The 26403-nt window shown below is 42.4% G+C and overlaps 1 protein-coding gene across 1 annotated transcript; it reads left to right on the forward strand.

Annotated features, from left to right (window-relative positions):
* Positions 1-1725: 1725 nt before the first annotated feature.
* On the forward strand, positions 1726-25996 carry LOC134395693 (zinc finger protein 184-like). Its single transcript, XM_063121855.1, has 8 exons — positions 1726-1803; positions 3303-3426; positions 5275-5345; positions 12802-12925; positions 14659-14924; positions 22472-22595; positions 25062-25485; positions 25702-25996. The coding sequence occupies exons 1-8, from the start codon at positions 1726-1728 to the stop codon at positions 25994-25996; spliced, it is 1506 nt and encodes a 501-aa protein (XP_062977925.1).
* Positions 25997-26403: the final 407 nt, after the last annotated feature.

A 26403-nucleotide genomic window follows, 5' to 3' on the forward strand; every position in this document is an offset into this window, starting at 1 on the left:
CTGGTATTTGATAGCATTGAGGTGAATGTATGTAGCAGGTGATGTTTGGTCTTGCAATCATTTTGCCAGAGTGGATTGAGGGATGACATTGGCTTCTAGATTTGTTTCAGGAACTGGTCTCTATGCCTTTCCGTCTCTCTTCTGTGGCCTGCTGTTCTGGGTGAAGTGTTTGAGCTTTAGAAGGTGTCTATAAACAAGGATGGATCTACTATCCAAGACCTTATCAGAATACATCAATATGTATTAACAAAACCACAGTGATGCTGGAATATAATTAAATGTTGAGAACTGTGGAAGCTGTGCTGAGATCCTTACATGAGGAACGAAGGAGGAACGTAAATGGGATGATGGCAGTGGTGGCGTTGATAATGATAATTGGGGTGTGCAAAGTGGATCTTCTATCCCTCGAACTTCAATCTGGAGCTCCGTAGAGGTGATTCTCTGCCAGGATTTTGGCGTCCCCCCCATTCCCCTCTCTATTTTTATTATTATTATTATTATTTATTTATATAGCACCATCATTGAATTACCCTTGAAGAACCATTCAGTATTCGGGTAACGGGTATTAACAGAAATGCTTACAGCTCCCTCATTTTTACAGATAAAGAGTTAGAACTTGACACAGTGATAGCTCTAAAGGAGCGCTGTAGCCCCACCAAGCCCCAATCATATTGGTTTATGCTTTATTTTTATCAAAAAATGTAAATGGAAACTAACACAAATGCGTATATCTGTGTACTTTTTATAGAAGGCTGGAGTGGGGAATTTTTTTAAAAAATCTTAAATTCAAGGCATGAATAGATCTGATTCAACTTGGAGAAAGCCCTCCTAAAGAGCTTTCCAAGTTGAATCAGATCTATTCATGCCTTGAGTTTTTAGGATTTTTTAAAAAATTCCCCACTCCAGCCTTCTCCAAACTGTTGCCCTCCAGATCTACCCCACCACTGAAATAAAGAGCTTCCCTGTGTCTAACTCAGGTTTAAAAGCTTTCTCACTCACCATGCTAGCCAGCCAGCACAGCAGTACATTCACACTGTAGAAATGTGGATGACTGACGTTTATGAGTCTGAGCAGAAACTTGCTCCCTCTCTCCCTCCCCCCCTCCAGCCAGAATCAGCAGCCGATTAGTGTTTCCCACTCCCCCAAACACTCGATTGGAGGAGAACATGGTCAGGGACAGTGCTGTGGTGATTCCTAATTGGTTAGCCACAGAAGTCAATATCAAAGCTACACCTGACCACACTCAATATCTTCCAAAGATGGAGATATTCAGTTTATATACACCCACCCACCCACCCACCCACCCACAGAGAGAGAGAGAGAGAGAGAGAGAGAGAGAGAGAGAGAGAGAGAGAGAGGGAGGGAGGGAGGGAGGGAGGGAGGGAGGGATACTTCAAGAGACTTTAGAAGCTCCAACTGGATACGTCTCTGCTGTGATATTCGTCAATAGGTTTGACAGCAGCCAATCTCTGCTCTAGAAGATTGAAGGCCCTGCAGATGTTCATGGTTACCAGATAATTCCTTCTGGAGTGCACACACCTAAATGATAATGATGAATCCTGATTTACATGTGCAAATGTATATTTTGCTGCCAGGAGGAATCATTCCTTTTTCTGTTCATTCTGATTTTCACCTCTTTTTCCCTAGGCCATAGGAGAGCACAACAATCTAAATGACCATCCTTCTACTCATCTATAGTCCAAGACTAATTTTGTGAAGTGAATCATGGAGCAACAAAGGTCCACTGGCCAAAGATCAGAAGAAGGATCAGAAGAGACACAAGAAGAACCTCATGAACCTCAGGCAAGACGGATTTCAGTAACGGGTTAGCAGTTGAGATTCTGCCTGTCTCATCTCCAAGACATTGACCCAAAGGCGGGTTATTTTTCATATGGAATGATAGGACCAGTGTGGCTGGTTCTTACCACAAGCTACAATCTGAGATTGGGCCAGGTTGGTGTGGGTGATCGGTTGGATGAATGGAGTGTGTGAGTTTCTGAAGTGTTGAGGTTATGTTTGAGTTGTGAGCAGGTGCAGAAAGAGTGTGAAAATTTCTGGTGTTGTAAAGATGTGCTTGGAAAACTCTTGACACTGCCATCAATGGAGGTCGTACCTCCGCTCCAGTGACTTGCAGCAGAAGGAGTTATAGTAGCAGGATGGGGTTTGGGCATTAGAGTAGAACGGGTTACACATGTTTATATACAGTTCCACCTTTGCTTGCTCTGAAATCTCAACAAACCCCAGATTTTTTCCTGCACCACATGTATGAAAGATTGATCACTACAGATCAATCAGGTGGATTTTGTTATCCCCTTACTGAACTTCAGCTTGAGCACTACGGAAATTCTTGAAAGTTCAAAAGCTTTCAAAGCTTGAGCTTTAATAGCCAAACTGTCTGTTTCAGTGCCTTTGTCAGGAGCCTGAGTCTTTCAGGGTACTACAGCTACTACGCAGATCTGTGCCGCACAGGCACATAGGCAGAAAAAACACAAAGTCAGGGATGAAAGGAGGGGTAGTGGTAGAGTTGGTGGACAATGTTCTGAAATTGGTGGTGGGGGAGGAGAAGAAAAGCCAGGTTTCAAAATGTGGGGGAAGAGGCAAGGAGCTCGACTGCGGACTGATGGAAATGTTGTTCAGTGGCAATAGCTGTGAGGAAGCAAGGGCCAAAAGACCTACATTGCATTGAAGGAAAGTAACCTTCATACAGCTTCTGCAGCACTGACATAGCAGAAATGAAAAAACCATAGGGGTGGGCACTGGGTGTGCCAGGTGTGCCCGGGAACACCCTAATGCCTTTGAGGACCCTTCCACTTTAAAGTGCCTTTAAGGAGGATGTGGAAGCACTTTCCAGAATCCTGCCAGGCTCGCTAATGAGGGCTGCCACTAGCATGCGTGGTGGAAATACGCACTTTCTGGAGCCCCTTTAATGCCCCAGTTGGAGCAGCGGAGAGCCTGCTTTCTAGGGCCTCTGGAAAGTGCCTAATTCCCCCCACCATGTGAATGGCAGCTACCATTACTGTGGTGGTGGAGAATTACATACTTCCTCGAGGCCAAGGAAAGTGTGACTTCTCACCCCCATTGAAAGGGGACTTGGACAGAGCTCTATCTCCTCCTTTGCTCCAATCAGGGCCTTTAAGACTACTGTTCTATGCAAAGAACAGTATGTTTTGTTTCCGGGCTACTAGCACCATTTATGACATGGACTTTAGTATATATAGATATGAATTAACATATGCAGATTAGGCCTTATATCATCATACACAATCAACCTAACCTGAAAGAGCTTCTCTCTCTGGTTTCAGGGAGAATTTGAAGAGGTAGCTGATAGGTCTTCCATTTCAAGCCAGATTACGTCTGATGATGAGAAGAGTTCATGGTGTCCAGAAACGGATGAGGAAGATGAAGATGCTGAGGCCAGACCATCAGGTGTGTGTGTGGGGTGTGTGTGTGTGATATGCCATTTTGTGTCTGGGTTCTGGATTGCTCTGAAACTCCCTTCTGGGCTAGATTCAACTCTAGCTGCAGCATCATGCTCTGAAAATCAATCCCCAAGTGGTATCAGGTAAAGCTGCCCAATTTGACTTCTACTGACTTTTTCTTAATACAGCAACTGAAATTGTTCCTAGTGCGAATACTACCAGGTTGATTTGTGATGCTGTGCTTTACTTACTTCTCCAGCACAAAAAAGGTGGACTATGGAATTTGGGGACCTTGGCAAACACCCGCCTTTTCTGATTTCCACACTTTTGTGCTAGCCACTGGTAAAGATTGCTTTTTTCACCCCCAGAATATCAAAGCAAAGAATTTTTTTTAATGCTTCCACAGAAGTTCCTGGAATTTGCAGTTATAGCAACCCCTATGGCTGTGACTGAATCTTCCAAATTTCAGTCAGTTAAATCCAGTTAATCAGTTAATTCCTTTTCTCAAAAACTAAAACAAAAGGCAAAAAACCCCACTTGTCAATCCTCACAAGGGAATAGAATTCCTAATCAGAAGATATTTAATGTGACCATTGGGAAGTCACTATCCCTAAACTCTGGTGTAGGTTTTGCTTCCTTTTTTCTTAGTACTTTCCTTTTGTCTGTCCTTAATCTGCCACAATTCAGCTTCAATGGATGGTCTTCTCATTAAGGAAAGAAAGAAGTTAAACCTTTCTTTGGTTGTAACACACATTACCTGGGAGTCAGTCACACTGAATTCAGGGGAGCTTATTTATTGCACTACTTCGCTTTCTCCACTCTGTATCATTTTATAAACCTCCCCCTTTTTTCTAGGTTATACAGACAAACATTGAAGCATTTTCTTGTAAAGGAGTTGTTCCAGACCCCTGCTCATTTTGGCAGCAATTTCCCAAATTTGTAAAAAGAATAGTAAGATGAAGCATTTAAGAAAAGCATTTAAGAAAGGCAAAGGCTATCAATGACGACTAGCCCTGATGGTTGTGTGCTATCTCCAGTGCTCAATTATGTGCATGCTTCACACATGCAGATGCACACGAGCTCAAAAGAAAAGCAGGTACAGAAACAAACAAAAAAGCACAACCTATTCAAGCTATAGTGGGCATAAGGGAAGTAAAACCAACACGAATGTCACTAGCTCTAATAAGACTCACACGGAGGAACAAGCAACAAACCTAAGTACATCTTAATAATATTGAAGAAGGATTTAAGGGAAGGGGATGGCTTGAAATGAAATTGAGAATGGCTGGGTAATTACCGACAGATGAATGAAGAAGTAAAGATGCACTATTGCAACAAGGGGCCTTTTCTGTGGTGGCCCCTCAGCTGTGGAACAATCTCTCTGGCGAGGCCTGCCTGGTGCCGAAATTAATGTTGTTATCATTTTGGCACCAGGTCAAGACTATTCTCTTCTCCCAGGAATTTAGCAATATGAAATGATCCTGGGTCTGTTCTTTTAGGCTAATAATTAAGTTGTTATAGTATTTTTAAATGTGGTTTTAAATATATGTGCATATTCTATGTTTTTTGTGGTTGTTAATTTTTGTATATTATTTTTAAGTCTTAATATTATGAAAACTGCCCAGAGAACTTTGGCTATGGGGTTGCATACAAATGCAACAAATAAATAAATGAATAAATAAATAGATTTGTCTGGAACTGTACAAAGCAATTTGGATCGATTTGGACTGCTTCAAACCAATCTGGTTGGGGTTCAGATCCAGAAGTGCTTCGGTCCAAAACAGCCTGCTTCGGTTTCAGAATTTGGAATGGAGGAATGCAGAGCAGTAACTTTTTATCTTGTTTATTCCATCAGATGCTGTGCAGGAGAGTGAGAATGAGGGAGAAAAACATAGGACATCAGCAGGAAGAGTGAGAATTGAAGAGGTAAAAGTGGTCTTGCGCAATCAGGATAGATCCTGCAGGCAGAGGGGATACCATACACAGAAGAAGAAGGATGAATCCATTCCATCCTGCACTGGGCTCCACATTGAACAAGAACAACAGACAGGAAAGAGACACAGAAAGCATCTTGGTGCTCATTTGAGAATGCACAGAGCGGAGGAACCTAGTCAAAGCTCAAAGTCTGTGAAAAGTGGCTGTCTGAGCAAACCAACTGTAAAGTGTCCAAAGCTTGACACAAAGGAAAAAAGTAATAAATGCTTCAAGTGTGGAATGCGGTTCACATGGATCTCGCAACTTACAAGACATCATCGAAAAATTCATTCTGGAGAAGAACTATATATTTGTACAGAATGCGGAAAGAGCTTCCAACAACAAAAACATCTCACAGCACATCAAGGATGCCATAAGAAATCCTTTAAATGCTCAACATGTGGAAAATGCTACACTAAGAGCTCATACCTTACCAATCATGAAAGAAGTCACACAGGAGAGAAACCCTTTAAATGCTCAACATGTGGAAAATGCTTCAAGGATAGCTCAAGCCTTACCATTCATAAAAGAATTCACACAGGAGAGAAACCCTTTAAATGTTCAACATGTGGAAAATGCTATGCTAAGAGCTCATACCTTACCAATCATGAAAGAAGTCACACAGGAGAGAAACCCCTTAAATGCTCGACTTGTGGAAAATGCTTCAAGGATAGCTCAAGCCTTACCATTCATAAAAGAACTCACACAGGAGAGAAACCCTTTAAATGTTCAACATGTGGAAAATGCTACACTAAGAGCTCATACCTTACCAATCATAAAAGAAGTCACACAGGAGAGAAACCCCTTAAATGCTCGACATGTGGAAAATGCTTCAAGGATAGCTCAAGCCTTACCATTCATAAAAGAATTCACACAGGAGAGAAACCCTTTAAATGTTCAACATGTGGAAAATGCTACGCTAAGAGTTCATATCTTACCAATCATGAAAGAAATCACACTGGAGAGAAACCCTTTAAATGCTCAACATGTGGAAAATGCTTCAGGTGGAGCTCAGGCCTAAAAAGCCATGAAAGAATTCACACAGAAGAGAAAGCATTTAAATGCTCAACATGTGGAAAATGCTTCAGGCGGAGCTCAGACCTTATCAGGCATAAAAGAGTTCACACAGGGGAGAAACCCTTTAAATGCCTAACATTTGGAAAGTGTTTCAGGGATAGCTCCAAACTTACCAAACATGAAAGAATTCACACAGGACAGAAAACTTTTCAGTGCTCGATATGTGGAAAATGCTTCAGGGAGACCTCAAGCCTTACAAGGCATGAAAGGATTCACAAAGGGGAGAAACCTTTTAAGTGTAAGGAATGTGGAGAAAGCTTCAGTGATGGCTCCAAATTTAAGGAACATCAACACATTCATTCAGGAAAGAAACCATCTACACCTTGAGAATGTGGAAAGAGCTTCAACCAGAGAGCAACACTCATCAAACATCAGTGGTGTCATACAGGAGAGAAACTCTATAAATGCAAAGAATGTGGAAAGAGATATGCAGACCCTTCATCCTTTACTCGACATGAAAGTATTCACAAAGGAGAGAGACGTTAGCAATGTTCTTTGTGCAGTGAAACATTCCGTTGCAGGAAACCGCTTGTTAGACATTGAAGAATTCATACACGGGGGACTCCCCAGAAATGTTCAGTGTGTGAGGAAATCTTCACTGGCCTACTAAACCTCGCAATACATTACAATGACTTCCATAAACTGCAGGGACCATACAACCATCCTCATTCTATGATGCGTTTTGATGGTGAATTGATCCGTCATGAACATGAGAATGCAGAAACTCCATCATGGCCTGAAATGTGACCAAAAGTTCAGTCTCTGCTCACACCTCGAAGTAGGTTTTCAGCAATGGGGATCCTTAAGACAGACCTTGATGTCCCGGAAGATGATTTCATGAAGCCAGGCCTTCTGAGGGAATGTGATACATGGGACAGCCTACATCAGCTTCAGCGGTTCAATGGCTGTATTACTTTTATGTTTCATGGGGTGTTTTTAATGCTTCATTGCATTTTATCATTTTAGGAAAATACCAGAAAAGGATATGTCACATGAATGCTCAGACATAATTACAGAGTTCAGAAGTTTCCGGAAAGCAAAGAATGCACACATGGGAAATTCCCTACATATGCTTATTATGTGAGAAAACAGTCACTTGTATAGCAAACCGTAAGATACATCTAAGTATCCATTTAGAGGAAGGGCCACACAAATGTTCATGCTGTAGAAATTTTTTGGATAGCCAATCCAGCCTCCATGAATTTGGGAGTCCACATAACAGGGAAATACCTCCACCGTTTGGAAGGTGGTAAGATGCAGTTTTTGCCCATATGTTATTTTTCATCAAAGGATCCACATTTGGGTGGATGCCATATGTGGAACTCCCTGCCTCACATTCTGTGACTGTATTAGATGTTTTAGAGGGATGGTTTTAATAGCTTTCAATGACCCTTTTCATGTGGTTCTTTGATGCTATTCATTGTATATTTTATCTGGATGGTTTTAAGAGTGTAATTCTACTGTACCGTTTTATGATAATTGCCTTTGGGAGAAGCTGGAGCAATAGAACTTCCCCTCTGCCAGAGAAAGGACAACAAACATTTTTTATTTCTTGACTTATGTGAGGGCGTTTCCAAGGAGCCCTACCAAGAAATGCTCCAGTTGGGTTGAGGGTTCTTCAGATTATTTGGACAGTTATAAATGTCCAAAAGGTCAATGTGGGGAATCCTGAATCCACCCACTGGAGATTTTAAGATATGAAATGTTTCAAAGACTTCTGCAGTTTCTCCCTTCTGGTGTTGAAATGGAAATCTGGTCTTGGAGCTGAGTCTGCTTTTTAGATGGCTTCTGTAACTTTCAATGTATTTGAATACTAATAAAGTTCTGTGTGTGTTTTCTCTGTTTCGTACTCTTGATTTCATTTGCCTCATTAAACAAGAATGGTCCCAGGTTGGATGTTCAGGCTACCATTTTGTACAGAGCTCCAACCCTTTACCCTCAGGGAACATGGGGGAATTTTATCCTGGGGAAAGAATGATTGGACTGCATTTTCAATGCATGGAAGCCAAGGGTAATTCCTTAATTCATAACACTTCTTTTATGGAGTGATGTTGTCATGCTCTGTGCAGGCAAGGGGAAACAGGCAAAATATTGTGCCCTCCTGCTATTTGGTTCTTTCCACCTGTTGGAAGTCTTTGTGATTTGAAAGTGGAGCAACTGCAAGAAAGACGGACCACTGAAGGGTTCACTTCCTACTGCTCTAAAGGGCATCCTAGTGCTCCTGCCTGCAGTTGCTCTGTACATCCAATTGGGGCAGGATGGAGAGGGTCTGTTTTTGTCCTGCAGCCTTCATTTCTCTGTCTTCCTCCATGAAACCAGTATTTATAAAACAAGAACAAACAAAGAGAAACCCTGGGTCTCCTGCAACCACTTTTAGATAAGGGCTGGGGGTGTTGGCTATTAGATGTAGGGTGGGGGTCTTAATGGTTCAAAGAAAGAAAAAATAGAACACTTTACTGGACAAGTATAAATGGGAAAGGAGTTTTACATCTGGACAAAATCTACACAGTTGCTCACTATTCAAAACTGTTAGAGCTGTAAGGTATATGTATTAACCAGGTTAAATGCAGACAGCTACACTGAGCCCTGATTCTATCCAAGTTAATTCCCAGTAAGATCATTTTCCATGGAGCCCAAGGTAGCACATGTATTCACCCTCCTCCATTTTATCCTCACAACAGCCTTGTGAGGTGGGTCAGGCTGAGAGTCAGTGACTCGGCCAAGGTCAACCAGTGAGCTTCATGGTCAAGTATGCACTTGAACCCGGATTTTCTCCTTTCAGCTCGTACTCTAACCATTACACCAAAGAGATTCCTGAGGAGTGATTTCAAATAGAACCTCCATGTTCAGGGATCATATCTCTCTAAGCACAAGGAACTGGGAGCCACCAACGGTGGTGATGGCATTGGTAGAGTGGAGGATTTCATGCTTTCCTTTCAGGCTTTTGAGAGGCACGTGATGCTATTTTCGTCTGCATTAATTGAAGTAGCGCTTCCAAATTGTGTGAGATACTGGTTCCCCTCTGTTCAGCACTCATTAGGCCTCATCTTGTGCATTGCATAGGGTGACCATATGAAAAGGAGGACAGGGCTCCTGTATCTTTAACAGTTGCATAGAAAAGAGAATTTCAGCAGGAGTCCTTTGTATGCATATCGCACTTGGTGAAATTTCTTCTTCATCACAACAGTTAAAGCTTCAGGAGCTATACTGTGATCAGATTTACAAGAGGGCAGGGCACCTGCAGCTTTAACTGTTGTGATGAAGAGGGAATTTCACCAAATTCCCCATATATACAAATGACACCTGCTGAAATTCCCTTTTCAACACAACTTTTAAAGCTACAGGAGCTTGTCCTCCTTTTCATATGGTCCCCCTGGTATTGCTTCCAGTACTGGGTACCACACTTCCAGAAGGATGCAGGCAAGCTGGAGGGGGTTCAGAGGAGGACAAGGAGGATGACTAGGGGTCTGGAAACAAAGCCCTATGAGGAGAGACTGAAAGAACAGGGCATGCTTAGCCTCCTTGAGGGGAGACATGATAGCATTGTGGGATTATTTAATTGCACTGAACTCCATTTCCCAGTAGCCCTTGCAAGTCCTGCGTGAATGTCCCACAGCTGGCCCCATTTCTCTGAGCCAGGTGCTCAGCTTGGAGTAAGAAGACAATTAAGAGGCAAAAGGGAAGGAATAAAACCCCTTTCTGCAGGCCAAGCAAGCAGTGCGGGGAGCTTGCTGCTCTCTCCATTCACTTTTCTGAGGATGAGGGCTGTTTCCTTGATGTTCTCAGGTCAGTGATGCCTCCAGGTTTTTGAGGAGCTTTACAGAAGAATCATCACTCTGTGAGTCTACGTTCTTACTGCTGTATTACCAGCTTTTTCTCCTCCTCCTCCCTGTTCTGACCTGCTTGCTTGGCAGTCAAGAGAGTCACTGAGCAAGAAGACAATGGCATCTCCTGCTCCTCCTTCTCACCACCACCATTGTCTGGGCCAGAAGGAGAAGCAGGTGAATGAACAGGTGGAAATGGTGAAAAGAAGAAGCTGATCCAGGGAGATCTTCCATGTGGGCCCCTGCTGGGGGTAGGACTTCAGTTGGTATCTCACAATGCCTGCCCTTGATGCTGGCTCCATCTAAGGTCATGCTTTGTGGAAAGTGCTGTTTGAAATGCACCAGACAAAAAGGAACGTCTATCCAGGGTCTAAGTTGGGGCTTCCAAATTAATTGGTATGTTAAGTCTGTTGATTGGAGGAGAACATGGTCAGGGACAGTGCTGTGGCGATTCGTAATTGGTTAGTCACAGAAGTCAACACCAAAGCTATACCTCAGCACACTCAGCATCTTTCAAATATGGAGATATTCAGTTCATACAAACACACAGGTAGAGCGAGAGCGAGAGCAAGAGCGAGCGAGAGAGAGAACAGGATAATTCCAGAGACCTTAGAAGCTCTGACTTGGCACATGTCCGCTGTGATATTAATCGATGGGTTTGGTAGCAGCTAGTCTCTGCTCTGGAAGATCGGATGCTCTGCAGATGTTCGTGGTTACCAGATAATTCCTACTGGAGTTCACAAACCTAAATGATAATGATAACGATGAATCCTGATTTACATGTGCGAATGTATATTTTGCTACCAGAAGGAATCATTCCTTTTTCTGTTCTTTCTGATTTCCACTTCGTTTTCCCTAAGCCATAGGAGAGCACAACAATCTAAATGACCATCCTTCCAGTCATCTATAGTTCAAGACTACTTTTGTGAAGTGACCCATGGAGCAACAGATGTCCACAGACCAAAGATCAGAGGAAGGATCAGGAGAGACAGGAGAAGAACCCCATGAACCTCAGGCAAGAATGATTTCAGTAATGGGCTAGCAGTTGAGATTCTGCCTGTCTAATCTAAGACATTGAGCCAAAGGCTGGTTATTTGGAATGTGGAATGATAGTGACTAGTGCGGCTGGTTCTAACCACCAGCTATAATCTGAGATTGGGCCGGGTTGGGTGTGGGTGATTGGTCAGATGAATGGAGTGTGTGTTTCTGAATGTTTAAGTTGTGAGCAGGTGCAGAAAGAGTGTGGAAACTTCTGATGTTGTAAGGATGTGCTTGGAAAACTCTGACACCGCAATCCATGGAGGTGGTATCTCTATTCCAGCGACTTGCTGCAGAAGGTGATATAGCAGCAGGATGGGGTTTGGGCATCAGAGGGGAATGGTTTACACATGTTTATATACACTTCCATCTTTGCTTGCTGCGAAATCTCAACTCAGATTTTTTTCTGCATCACTTCTATAAAAGACAGATCACTACAAATCAATCAGGCGTATTTTGTTATTTACTATGTAAATTCTTGAAATTTCAAAAGCTTTCAAAGCTTGAGCTTCAATAACCAAATAGTATGTTTCAGTGCCCTTGTCAGGAGCCTGAGGCTTTCAGGGAACTAGAGCTACTATGCAGGTCTGTGCCTCACAGCACGTAGGCAGAAAAACACAAAGGCAGGGATGAAAGGAATGCCTTGCGCTTTGTGAGTCAGGGATGGAGGTGGTGGACTTAATGTTCTGAAATTAAGGTGGGGGGAGGAAAAGAAGCGGCCCTAGGAAAAGCCAGGTTTTAAAATGTGGGGGAAGAGGGAATGAGGTGGAGTTGGGACTGATGGAAATGTCGTTCAGGGGCAGTAGGTGTGAGGAAGCAAGCATCAAAAGACCTCCATTGCATTGAAGGAAAGTAACCTTCATTCAGCTTCTGTAGGACTGATGTAGCAGAAATAAAAAAACATAGGCGTGGGCACTGGGTGTGCCGGATATGTGCAGGAACACCCTAATTGCCTTGGGGACACTTCCACTTTAATGTGTCTTTAAGGGGGCCGTGAAAGCGCCTTCCCGAATTCTGCCAGGCTCGCTAATAGGGGCTGCCATTAGCATGCGTGGAGGAAATATGCACTTTCTGAAGGCCCCTTTAATGCCCCTGTTGGAGCAGAGGAGAGGAGAGCGCACTTTCTGGGGTATCCAGAAAGTGCCTAATTCACCCCACCATGCTAATGGCAGCCACCATTACTGTGGTGGTGGAGAATTACATACTTTCTCGAGGCCAAGGGAAGTGTGACCTCACCCCATTGAAAGGGGACTTGGAAAGGGCTCTATCCCCTCCCCTGCTCCAATCAGGACCTTTAAGAGTGCACGCCCTATACAAAGAACACTATATTTTGTGCTCTGACTACTAGCAGCAAGGTGACATGTACTTTACAGTAGTATATATAGATACAAATTAACATATGCAGATTAGGCGCTATATCATCAGGCACAATCACCCTAACCTGAAAGGGCTCCTCTCTCTGGTTTCAGGGAGAATTTGAAGAGGGCGCTGAGAGGTCTTCCATTTCAAGCCAGACTGGGTCTGATGTTGAGCAGAGTTCATGGCGGACAGAAATGGAGGTGGAAGATGAAGATGCTGAGGCCAGACCATCAGGTGAGGGGGGATCCGCCTTTTTGTTCCTGGGTTCTGGATTGCTCTAAAACTCACTTCTGGGCTGGATTCAACTCTAGTTGCAGCAGCATTCTCTGAAAATCGTTCACCAAGAGTTATCAGGTAAAGCTACCCAATTTGACTTCTTTTGACCTTTTCTTAACACAGCAACTGAAATTGTCTCTAATGTGAAAACTGTCAAGTTGATCTGTTATGCTGTGGTTTACTTACTTCTCCAGCAGAAAAAAAGGTGGATTATGGGGAGAAATCTAGGACAAAAGGAGAAAAGCTTGTGGGATTACATTAATCATCAGTTAGGACTGCAGATGAGAGAAGGAAGGGGATGATCCCATTTCTTGTAGGGAGGAGGATTTAGAGCTTCAGTTTTAGCCTTGATCAGCTTGAATCAAACCTACTTCAAACTCCAGATCTGATATTACATTCAGAAAGCTGAATTGTTCAGATTTTACATTTTGTCCAATGATTTGCATTGGAAATTAGAAATACTGTCAGTTATTAATTTTTATGATAAATACATGACATTTGGGGACCTCAGCAACCGCCCGCCTTTTCTCTTTTCCACACTTTTGTACTAGCCACTGTTACAAGTTGCTTTTTCCACCCCACGAATATCTATTAAAACAAAGAATTATTTTTGTGCTTTCACAGAAGAGCTTCGAACTTGTAGATATAGAAAATTTCTGTCAGATAAATCCAGTGGCTTTTGTGTTAGCTATGCATAAAGTTTCCTTTTCTCAAAAACTAAAACAAAAGGTGAAAAAACAACTGCCAAGCCTCATAGGAGATTAGAATTCCTAATCAGAAGATATTTAATGTGACAATTGGGAAGTCACTATCCCTAATCTCTGGTGTAGGTTTTTCTTACATTTTTATTTTTTCTTTCTTTCTTTTTTGAAGTGCAAAACAAACCTTCTCCCCTAATACTTTTCTTTTTTCTGTCCTTAATCTGCCACTGTTCAGCTTCAGTGGATGGTCTTCTCATTAAGGAAATAAAAAAATGGATAAACCTTTCTTTGGCTGCAATACCCATTACCAACACAAATGCCACTAGCTCTAATAAAACTCACATAGAAGAACATGCAGCAAACAAAGTAAATCTTAATAATATTGACGAAGGATTTAAGGGAAAGGGATGGTTTGAAATGGAATTGAGAATGGTGGGTAATTAGCAAGGGATGAATAAACAAGTAAAGCTGCACTATCACAACAAGAGAGAGGGCCTTCTCTTTGGTGGCCCCCCAGCTGTGGAACAATCTACCTGACAACGTCTGCCTGGCACTGAAATTATTATCTTTTTGGCACCAGGTCAAAACTTTTCTCTTCTCCCAGGAATTTAGTAATATGAAATAAGCCTGGGTCTGTTTCTTTCGGCTCATAATTTTTAAAGTTGTTATAGTGGTTTTATATGTGGTTTTTAAATATTTTCTATATTGTATGTTTTTGTGTTTGTTAATTTTTGTATGTTGTTTTTAAGTGTCTTAATATTATGAAAACTGCCCATAGAGCTTCGGCTATGGGTCGGTATACAAATGCAATTAAGAAATAGATTCGTCTGCATTTTTACAAAGCAATTTCGATCAATTTGAACTACTACAGCCCCAACTGGTTGGGGTTTGGATCCAGACCTGCTTCGGTCTGAATCAGCCTGCTTCGGTTTCAGAATTTGGAATGGAAGAATGCACATCTTTAACATTTTCTCTTATTTATTCCATCAGATGCTGTGCAGGAGAATGAGGGAGAAAAACTTAGGACATCAGCAGGAAGAGCGAAAGTTGAAGAGGTAAAAGAGGTCTTGTGCAATCAGGATGGATCCAAAAGGCAGAGGGGAAACCATACACAGGAGAAGAAGGACGAATCCATTCCATCCTGCACTGTGCTCCACATTGAACAAGAACAACGGAAAGGAAAGAGAAACAAAAAGCGCCTTGGTGCTCATTTAAGGATCCACACAGAGGAGGAAGACAGTCAAAGCTTAGAATCTGTGAAAAGCAGCTATCTGAGCAAACCAACTTTAAAACGTCCTTTGCTTGACAATAAGAAAAAAGGTCATAAATGCTTCAAGTGTAAAATGAGGTTCACATGGAGCTTGCAACTTACAAGACATCATCAAGAAATTCATTCTGGAGAGGAACGGTATATTTGTAAAGAATGCGAAAATAGCTTCAAACAACAACGAAATCTCACAGCACATCAAAGATGCCACAAGACAACCTTTAAGTGCTCATGGTGTGAAAAATGTTTCAGGGATAAAAAAGACCTTACCAAACATGAAAGAATTCACACAGGAGAGAAACCTTTTAAATGCTCAAAATGTGGAAAATGCTTCAAGCAAAGTGGACACCTTACCAGTCATGAAAGAATTCACACAGGAGAGAAACCCTTTAAATGCTCAAAATGTGGGAAATGCTTCAAGCAAAGTGGACACCTTACCAGTCATGAAAGAATTCACACAGAAGAGAAACCCTTTCCATGCTCAATTTGCGGGAAATGCTTCAGGAACAATTCAGACCTTACAAGGCATAAAAGAATTCACAATGGGGAGAAACCCTTTAAGTGTAAGAAATGTGGGAGAAGCTTCAGTGATGGCTCCAGCTTTACGAGACATCAACAAATTCATTAAGGAAAGAAACCATCTACATGTTTAGAATGTGGAAACAGTTTCAACCAGAGAGCAACACTCATCAAACATCAGTGCTGCCCCACACAAGAGAGAAACCCTATAAATGCAAAAATGTGGAAAGAGATATGCAGACCCCTCATCCTTTACTGGACTTGAAAGAATTCACGAAGGAGAGAGACGGTAGCAATGTTCTGTGTGCAGTGAAACATTCCGTTGCAGGAAACTACTTGTTATGCATCAAAGAATTCATACACGGGTGACTCCCTAAAATGTTCAGTGTGTGAGGAAATCTTCACTGGTCTACTAAACCTCACAATACATTACAATGAAGTCTATAAACTGTAGGGACCATACAAACACCCTAGTTCTATGATGTGTTTTGATGGTGAATTGATCCGTCATGAACATGAGAATGCAGAAACTCTATCATGGTCAAATGTTCAGTCTCTGCTCAAACGTCACATTAAAGAAGCCATTTCTTCCCCCATTTGATCCTCGCAGCATAAGTAGGTCTTCAGCCGGGGTATCATTAAGACAAGTCTTGATCTCCTGGAAGGTGATCTCATGAAGGCAGGCCTTCTCAGGGGATGTGATACATGGGACAGCCTACTTCAGCTTCAGTGGTTCAATGGCTGTATTACTTCTATGTTTTCATGGGTTGTTTTTATTGCTTCATTGTATTTTATCATTTTAGCAAAACAGCAGAAAAGGATATGTCACATGAATGCTCAGAGATCATTTCAGTGTTCAGAACTTTCTGGAGAGCAAAGAATGCACACATGAGAGATTCCCTACATATGCTTAACATGTGGGGAAACATTCACTTTTATACCAAACTTTACGATACATCTAAGTGTCCATTTAGGGGAAGGGCCACACAAATGTTCACACTGTAGAATTTTTTTGGATAGCCAGTCCAGCCTCCATGAATTTGGGAGTCCACATAGCAGGGAAATACCTTCACCGTTTGGAAGGTGGTAAGATGCAGTTTCAGCCCATATATTGTTTTCATCCACATTTGGGTGGATGCGATATGTGGAACTCCCTGCCTCGCGTTTTGTGACTGTATTAGACGTTTTAGTGGGATGTTTTTAATAGCTTAACAGAGAAACCTTATTTATGTGCTTCTCTGATGTTATTCATTGTATGTTTTATCTGGATGGTTTTAAGAGTGTAATCGTACTGTACCATTTTATGACAACTGCTTTTGGGAGAAGCTGGAGAAATAGAACTTCCCCCTCTGCCAGAGAAAGGACAACCAAATTTTACTCTTTCTTGTCTTATCTGAGGGCCTTTACAAGGCAGAGTACATACTTAGAAATGCTCCAATTGGGTTGAGGGCTCTTCAGATAAGTTGGCCAAGTTATAAATGTCTGAAAGGTCAATGTGGGGAATCCTGAATCCACACACAGGAGATATTAAGATGTGAAATGTTTCAAAGTTTTCTGCAGTTTCTCTCTTCTGGCATTGAAATGAAAATCTGGCCCGGCAGCTGTGGCTGCTTTTTAGATGGCTTCTGTAACTTTCAGTGTGTTTGAATACTAATAAAGTTCTGTGTGTGTTTTCTGTTTCGTACTCTTGATTTCAATTGCCTCATTAAAAAAGAATGATCCAAGGTTGGATTTTCAGGCTGCCATTTTGTACAGAGCTCCAACCCTTTAGCCACAGGGAACATGGGGAATTTTATAATGGGGGAAAAATGGTTGGCTGCATTTTCAATGTACTGAAGCCGAGGGTAATTTCTTAATTCATAACACTTCTTTTATTGAGTAATGTTGTCATACTCTGTTCAAGCAAGGGGAAACTGGAAAATATTGCCCCCCCTTCTTTTTGGTTCTTTCCACTAGTTTGAAGTCTTTGTGATTTGAAAGTGGAGCAACTGCAAGAAAGATGGACCACTGACGTGTTCACTTTCCACTCCTCTGATGGCATCCAAGTGCTCCTGCCTGCAGTTCCTCTGGACATCCAAATGGGGCAGGATGGAGAGGGTCTGTGTTTATCTTGCAGCCTTCATTTCTCTGTCTTCCTCCATGAAACCAGTATTTATAAAACAAGAACAAACAAAGAGAAACCCTGGGTCTCCTGCAACCACTTTTAGATAAGGGCTGGGGGTGTTGCTATTAGATGTAGGGTGGGGATTTTAACAAGGAAATAAACTATAATGGTTCAAAGAAAGAAAAAAGAAAAAAACTTTGATGGACAAGTATTTTTTAATGGGAAAGGAGTTTTACATCTGGACAAAATCTATACAGTTACTCATTATTGAAAACTGTAAGAGCTGTAAGGTATATGTATTAACCAGGTTAAATGCAGACAGCTACACTGAGCCCTGATTCTATCCAAGTTTCTTCCGAGTGAGATCATTTTCCAAGGAGCCAAAAGTAGCACATATAATCACCCTCCTCCATTTTATCCTCACAACAACCCTGTGAGGTAGGTCAGGCTGAGAGTCAGTGTCTTGGCCAAGGTCACCCAGTCATCTTCATGGTCAAGTATGCACTTGAACCTTGATCTTCTCCTTTTCAGCTAGTACTCTAACCATTACACCAAAGTGATTCCTGAGGTGTGATTGCAAATAGAACCTCCATGTTCAGGGATCATATATCTCTAAGTACAAGGAACTGGGAGCCACCAACGGTGGTGATGGCATTGGTAGTGTGGAGGACTTCATGCTTTCTTTTCAGGCTTTTGAAAGGCACAAGATGCTATTTTCGTCTGCGTTAATGAAAATATAGCTTCCAAATTGTATGAGATACTGGTTCCCCTCAGTTCAGCACTTGTTATGCCTCATCTTGTGTATTGCATAGGGTGACCATATGAAAAGGAGGACAGGGCTCCTGTATCTTTAACAGTTGCATAGAAAAGAGAATTTCAGCAGGTGTCCTTTGTATGCATATCACACTTGGTGAAATTTCTTCTTCATCACAACAGTTAAAGCTGCAGGAACTATACTGTGATCAGATTTACAAGAGGGCAGGGCACCTGCAGCTTTAACTGTTGTGATGAAGAGGGAATTTCACCAAATTCTCCATATATACAAATGACACCTGCTGAAATTCCCTTTTCCTACAACTGTTCCTACAACAATTCCCTACAACTGTTGAAGCTACAGGAGCCCTTTCCTCCTTTTCATATGGTCACCCAGATGATCAGGGGTCTGGAAACAAAGCCTTATGAGGAGAGACTGAAAGAATAGGGCATGCTTTGCCTGGAGAAGAGAAGGCTGAGAGGAGACATGATAGCATTGTAGGGTTGTTTAATTGCACTGAACTCTGTTTCCCAGTATCCCTTGCAAGACCTATGTGAATGTCCCACAGCTGGCCCCATTTATCTGATCCAGGTGCTCAGCTTGGAGTGAGAAGACAATTAAGAGGCAGAGGAGAAGGAATAAATCCCCTTTCTGCAGGCCAAGCAAGCTTTGCGGGGAGCTTACTGCATCCTCCATTCACTTTTCTGAGGATAAGGGCTGTTTTCTTGATGTTCTCAGGTCAGTGATGCCTCCAGGTTTTTGAGGAGCTTTACAGAAGAACCCTCCCTCTGTGAGTATACGTACTTACTGCTGTATTATCAGCTTTTTCTCCTCCCTGTTATGACCTGCTTGCTTGGCAGTCAAGAGAGTCACTGAGCAAGAAGACAATTGTGTCTCCTGCTCCTCCTTCCCACCACCACCATTGTCTGGGCCAGAAGGAGAAGCAGGTGAATGAACAGGCTGAAGTGGTGAAGAGGAGAAGCCTGTCTATGGAGATCTTCCCTGTGGGCTCCTGCTGTGGGTCGGCCTTCAGTTGGTATCTCACAATGCCTGCCCTTGATGATGGCTCCATCTAAGGTCAGGCTTTGTGAAAAGTGTTGCTTGAAGTGCACCAGACAAAAAGGAACATCTATCCAGGGTCTAAGTTGGGGCTTCCAAATTAATTGGTATGTTAAGTCTATCAGAGCAGAAACACTTTTCTGAGGATTCAACCACCAAGATTGAATCATATCAAATGCTTATATCTGTGTACTTTTTATACATATTATTATTATTATTATTATTATTATTATTATTATTTATATAGCACCATCAATGTACATGGTGCTGTACAGAGTAAAACAGTAAATAGCAAGACCCTGCCGCATAGGCTTACAATCTAATAAAATCATAGTAAAACAATAAGGAGGGGAAGAGAATGCAAACAGGTACAGGGTAGGGTAAGCAGGCACAGGGTAGGGTAAAACTAACAGTAGAAAGTAACAGTAGAAGTCTGCACAACATCAAGTTTTAAAAGCTTTAAAAACATAAAGATATGAAACATCGTAAGGTGATAGCTCTTAAGGAGGGCTTTTGCCAAGTTGAATCAGATCTATTCATGTCTTGAGTTTTTTTGATTTATTTTTTTTAATTCCCCACTCCAGCCTTCTCCAAGCTGTTGCCCTCCAGATCTACTGGATGGACCTCCCCACCCACCCAACCACTGAAATAAAGAGGCTTCCTGTGCCTAATTCAGGTGTAGAAGCTTTCTCACTCACCATGCCAGTCAGCCAGCCCAGCAGTACTTTCACATTGTGGAAATTTGGATGATTGACTTTTATGAGTCTGAGCAGAAATGTGCTCCTTCTCTCCCTCCCAACCCCAGGTCAGATTCCACAACTAGTTTGTGTTTCCCACTCCCCCAAACACTCGGTTGGAGGAGAACATAGTCAGGGACAGTGCTGTGGCAATTCCTAATTGGTTAGTCACAGAAGTTAATACCAAAGCTACACCTTACCACACTCAGCATCTTGCAAAGTTGGAGATATTCAGTTCATACAAACACACACGCATACACACAGAGAGAGAGATGGGGGGAGAGAGGGAAAGAGAGGGAGCGCAGAGGATAATTCCAGAGACCTTAGAAGCTCCGACTGGGCACATCTCCGCTGTGATATTAATCAATGGGTTTGGCAGCAGCTAGTCTCTGCTCTGGAAGATGGAATGCTCTGCAGATGTTTGTGCTTACCAGATAATTCCTTCTGGAGTGCACACCCCTAAATGATAATGATGAATCCTGATTTACATGTGCAAATGTATATTTTGCTGCCAGGAGGAAACATTCCTTTTTTTGTTCTTTCTGATTTCTACCTCTTTTTCCCTAGGCCATAGGAGAGCACAACAATCTAAATGACCATCCTTCTAGTCATCTATAGTCCAAGACTACTTTTGTGACGTGACCCATGGAGCAACAAAGGTCAATTGACCAAACTTCAGAGGAAGGATCAGAAGAGACAGGAGAAGAACCCCATGAACCTAAGGCAAGAATGTTTTCAGTAATGGGTTAGCAGTTGAGATTCTGCCTGTCTCATCTCCAAGACATTGAGCCAAACGCTGTTTGTTTGTAATATGGAATGATAGTGACTGCTGTGGCTGGTTCTAACCACAAGATACAATCTGAGATTGGGCCAGGTTGGGTGTGGGTAATCGGTTGGATGAATGGAGTGTGTGAGTTTCTGAACGGTTGAGGTTATGTTTGAGTTGTGAGCAGGTGTGGAAAGAGTGTGGAAACTTCTGATATTGTAAGGATGTGCTACACTGCAATCCATGGACGTGGTACCTCCATTCCAGGGACTTGCAGCAGAAGAGGTTATAGCAGCAGGATGGGGTTTGGGCATTAGAGTAGACTGGGTTGCACATGTTTATATACAGTTCCACTTTTGCTTGATGCGAAATCTTAACAAACCCCAGTTTTTTTTCTGCACCCACATGTATAAAAGATTGATCACTACAGATCAATCAGGTGGATTTTGTTATCGCCCCCCACCCCGCCCAAACTTCAGCTTGAGTATGTTTCATGATGGTTTTAATTTTTGTGAACCGCCCAGAGAGCTTCGGCTATTGGGTCGTATAAAAATGTAATAAATAAATAAATAAATAAATAAATTGAGCACTATGGAAATTCTTGAAAGTTCAAAAGCTTTCAAAGCTTGAGCTTTAATAGCCAAACAGTATGTTTCAGTGCCTTTTCCAGGAGCGTGAGGCTTTCAGGGAACTAGAGCTACTACGCAGGTCTGTGCCGCACAGGCAGGGAGGTAGAAAAAACACAAAGGCAGGGATGAAAGTAATGCCTTGCGCTTTGCAAGTCAGAGATGGAGGTGGTGGACTTAATGTTCTGAAATTAAGGTGGGGGGAGGAAAAGAAGCGGCCCTAGGAAAAGCCAAGTTTTAAAATGTGGGGGAAGAGGCAAGGAGCTGGACTTGGGACTGATGGAAATGTCGTTCAGGGGCAATAGGTGTGAGGAAGCAAGCGCCAAAAGACTTCCATTGCATTGAAGGAAAGTAACCTTCATTCGGCTTTTGTTGGACTGATGTAGCAGAAATAAAAAAACATAGGCGTGGGCACTGGGTGTGCCGGATGTGTGCAGGAACACCCTAATTGCCTTGGGGACACTTCCACTTTAATGTGTCTTTAAGGAGGCCGTGAAAGCGCCTTCCCGAATTCTGCCAGGCTCGCTAATAGGGGCTGCCATTAGCATGCGTGGAGGAAATATGCACTTTCTGAAGGCCCCTTTAATGCCCCTGTTGGAGCAGAGGAGAGGAGAGCGCACTTTCTGGGGCCTCCAGAAAGTGCCTAATTTCCCCCACCATGCTAATGGCAGCCACCATTACTGTGGTGGTGGAGAATTATGTACTTTCTCAAGGCGAAGGAAAGTGTGACTTCTCACCCCATTGAAAGGGGACTTGGACAGGGCTCTATCCCCTCCCCTGCTCCAATCAGGGCCTTTAAGAGTGCAGGACCTATGCAAAGAACAGTATGTTTTTTGCTCTGACTACTAGCAGCCTTGGTGACATGGACTTTACAGTAGTATATATAGATATAAATTAGCATATGCAGATTAGGCCCTATATCATCCGGCACAATCAACCTAACCTGAAAGGGCTCCTCTCTCTGGTTTCAGGGAGAATTTGAAGAGGGGGCTGAGAGGTCCACCATTTCAAGCCAGGCTGTGTCTGATGTTGAGCAGAGTTCATGGCGTACAGAAATGGAGGTGGAAGATGAAGATGCTGAGGCCAGACCATCAGGTAAGGGGGAAATATGCCATTTTGTTCCTGGGTTCTGGATGCTCTGAAACTCCCTTCTTGGCTAGATTCAACAATAGCTGCAGCAGCATTGCTTGTTGGAGGATGAAGCAGTAAATAACACACAGACACAGAGCTTGGATACAACTTGGGCCTCTTTATTTATAATTAACCGGAGAAATCAACCCTCCCTGGATCTTCCTGTGAATTAATCATCACTCAGGCCATACTGTCTGTCCATATGGGCAAGCCACACTCAAAGTGAGCAGCTGGTTAACCCGGCTCCTTGCTTATCAGTCACTTATGTAAGTGTGGGGATACCGCCCTGTTCCACCCCCGCTCGTTGCCATCACGACAGAGAGTAGATTAAACAGGAGGGTCTCCAAAGGCATACCATGTCCTCACACGTAAACCGCAGAGCCCCACGGAGCAGGCCGTCTGGATATGCCAATCACCCAAACAGGTGCCAGTGTGCTGACCATCCAAGCTAAACTCTGTAATTCCCGCACATCCCTGCCAACAGATTAACCTATTTGTTCACCCTTCCCCTAAAACCTCCAGTATGGAGTAGTCAAAAAACCCGTGGTTAAAAATTCCTACTCAGCCCCCTCTCCAAAGAGAACGACTGGCTAATCCCATACTAGAAGCGGAGGGAGTGTGGGGCCAGCAAACCTGAAAGAGGCCGAGAGGCTGGTGCGGGCTGCTTATATAGCGCAGCCCCACCCAGCCCCTTGCACGTGACCCGGAAGAAGCTAGAAAGTTCTTTATGGCTCCTCCCCAAATGCAAGGACCGGCTTCCCGCGCAAACCTTCAGCTGGGCGGAGCCGGTTTTCTCTGAAAATCGATCCTCAAGAGTTCTCAGGTACAGCTACCCAATTTGACTTCTATTGACTTTTTCTTAATAAGGCAACTGAAATTGTCACTAATGTGAAAACTGCCAAGTTGATCTGTGATGCGGCGGTTTACTTATTTCTCCAGCAGAAAAAGATGGATTATGGGGAGAAATCTAGGGCAAAAGGAGAAAAGCTTGTGGGATTACATGAATCATCAGTTAGGACTCTAGATGAGAGAAGGAAGGGGATGATCCCGTTTCTTGCAGGGAGGGGGATTCAGAGCTTCAGATTTAGCCTTGATCAGCTTGAGTCAAACCTGCTTCAGACTCCAGATGTGATATTAGATTCAGAAAGCTGAGTTGTTCAGATTTTACATTTTGTCCAATGATTTGTATCGGAAATTAGAAACGCTGACAGTTATTAATTTTTATGATAAGTACGTGAAATTTGGGGACCTCAGCAACCGCCCGCCTTTTCTCTTTTCCACACTTTTGTACTAGCCACTGGTAAAAGTTGTTTTTTCCACCACACAAATATCTATTAAAACAATTAATTATTTTTGTGCTTTCACAGAAGTGCTTGGAACTTGCAGATATAAAAAATTTCTGTAAGATAAATCCAGTGGCTTTTGTGTTAGCTATGCATAAAGTTTCCTTTTCTCAAAAACTAAAACAAAAGGTGAAAAAACACCTGCCAAGCTTCATAGGAGATTAGAGTTTCTAATCAGAAGATATTTTATTTGACAATTGGGAAGTCACTGTCCCTAATCTCTGGTGTAGGTTTTTCTTACATTTTTCTTTCTTTTTTTTTGAAGTGCAAAACAAACCTTCTTCCCTAATACTTAATCTGTCCTTAATCTGCCACTATTCAGCTTCAGTGGATGATCTTCTCATTAAGGAAAGAAAAAAAATATGGATAAACCTTTCTTTGGCTGCAATACCCATTACCAACACAAATGCCACTAGCTCTAATAAGACTCACATGGAAGAACAAGCAGCAAACAAAGTACATCTTAATAATATTGACAAAGGATTTAAGGAAAAGGGATGGTTTGAAATGGAATTGAGAATGGCTGGGTAATTAGCAAGGGATGAATAAACAAGTAAAGCTGCACTATCACAACAAGAGAGACGGCCTTCTCTTTGGTGGCCCCCCAGCTGTGGAACAATCTACCTGACAACTTCTGCCTGGCACTGAAATTATTATCTTTTTGGCACCAGGCCAAAACTTTTCTCTTCTCCCAGGAATTTAGTAATATAAAATGAGCCTGGGTCTGTTTTTTTAGGCTCATAATTTTTTAAGTTGTTATAGTGGTTTTATATGTGGTTTTAAATATGTGTGTATATTGTATGTTTTTGTGGTTGTTATTTTTAGTATGTTGTTTTTAAATGTCTTAATATCATGAAAACAGCCCATAGAGCTTCGGCTATGGGTCGGTATACAAATGCAATTAAGAAATAGATTCGTCTGCATTTTTACAAAGCAATTTCGATCAATTTGAACTACTACAGACCAGTCTGGTTTGGATTCAGATCCAGAATCCAAACCGGTTTGGCTCAATTCAGCCTGCTTCGGTTTCAGAATTTGCAGTGGAGCAATGCACATCTTTAACATTTTCTCTTATTTATTCCATCAGATGCTGTGCAGGAGAGTGAGGATGAGGGAGAAAAACATAGGACATCAGCAGGAAGAGTGAGAGTTGAAGAGGTAAAAGTGGTCTTGTGCAATCAGGATGGATCCAGAAGGCAGAGGGGAAACCATACACAGGAGAAGAAGGATGAATCCATTCCATCCTGCACTGGGCTCCACATTGAACAAGAACAACGGAAAGGAAGGAGACACAGAAAGCGCCTTGGTGCTCATTTAAGAATCAACACAGAGGAGGAAGACAGTCAAAGCTTAGAATCTGTGAAAAGCAGCTGTCGGAGCAAACTGACTTTAAAACCTCCAATGCTTGACAATAAGAGAAAAGGTCATAAATGCTTCAAGTGTAAAATGAGGTTCACATGGAGCTCGCAACTTACAAGACATCATCAAGAAATTCATTCTAGAGAGGAACGGTATGTTTGTAAAGAATGCGGAAAGAGCTTCCAACAACAACAAAAACTCACAGAACATCAAGGATGCCACAAGACAACCTTTAAGTGCTCATGGTGTGAAAAATGCTTCAGTTATAAAAAAGACCTTACCAGACATGAAAGAATTCACACTGGAGAGAGACCCTTTAAATGCTCAACATGTGGAAAATGCTTCAAGGAAATCTCACACCTTAACAGGCATCAAAGAGTTCACACAACAGAGAAACCCTTTAAATGCTCAAAATGTGGAAAATGCTTCGGGTATCGCTCAGTCCTTACCAAACATGAAAGAATTCACACAGAAGAAAAACCCTTTCCATGCTCAATATGTGGAAAATGCTTCAGGACGAACTCAAACCTTACAAGGCATAAAATAATTCACAAAGGGGAGAAGCCCTTTAAGTGTAAAATATGTGGGAAAAGCTTCAGTGATAGCTCCAACTTTAAGAAACATCAACAAATTCATTCAGGAAAGAAACCATCTACATCTTGAGAATGTGGAAAGAGCTTCAACCAGAGAGCAACACTCATCAAACATCAGTGCTGCCTCACAAGAGAGAAACCCTATAAATGCAAAAATGTGGAAAGAGATATGCAGACCCCTCATCCTTTACTGGACATGAAAGAATTCACAAAGGAGAGAGATGTTAGCAATGTTCTGTGTGCAGTGAAACATTCCGTTGTAGGAAACCGCTTGTTAGACATCAAAGAATTCATACACGGGGGACTCCCTAGAAATGTTCAGTGGGTGAGGAAATGACGTCCATAAACTACAGAGACCATACAAACACCCTAGTTCTATGATGTGCTTTTATGGTGAATTGATCTGTCATGAACATGAGAATGCGGAAACTCTATCATGGCCTGAAACGTGGTGAAACATTCAGTCTCTACTCAAAC

This window comes from Elgaria multicarinata, chromosome 3 (assembly GCF_023053635.1).
Source record: "Elgaria multicarinata webbii isolate HBS135686 ecotype San Diego chromosome 3, rElgMul1.1.pri, whole genome shotgun sequence".
Lineage (NCBI taxonomy): Eukaryota > Metazoa > Chordata > Lepidosauria > Squamata > Anguidae > Elgaria > Elgaria multicarinata.

What these genes read in the sequence shown, in the direction of transcription:
- LOC134395693 (XM_063121855.1), top strand. Translation starts at nt 1,726, where the DNA reads ATGGAGCAACAAAGGTCCACTGGCCAAAGATCAGAAGAAGGATCAGAA. An exon ending in TGCTGAGGCCAGACCATCAG is followed by an intron (nt 3,427 to 5,274) that starts GTGTGTGTGTGG and finishes TTATTCCATCAG; the next exon opens with ATGCTGTGCAGGAGAGTGAG. An exon ending in TGCTGAGGCCAGACCATCAG is followed by an intron (nt 22,596 to 25,061) that starts GTAAGGGGGAAA and finishes TTATTCCATCAG; the next exon opens with ATGCTGTGCAGGAGAGTGAG.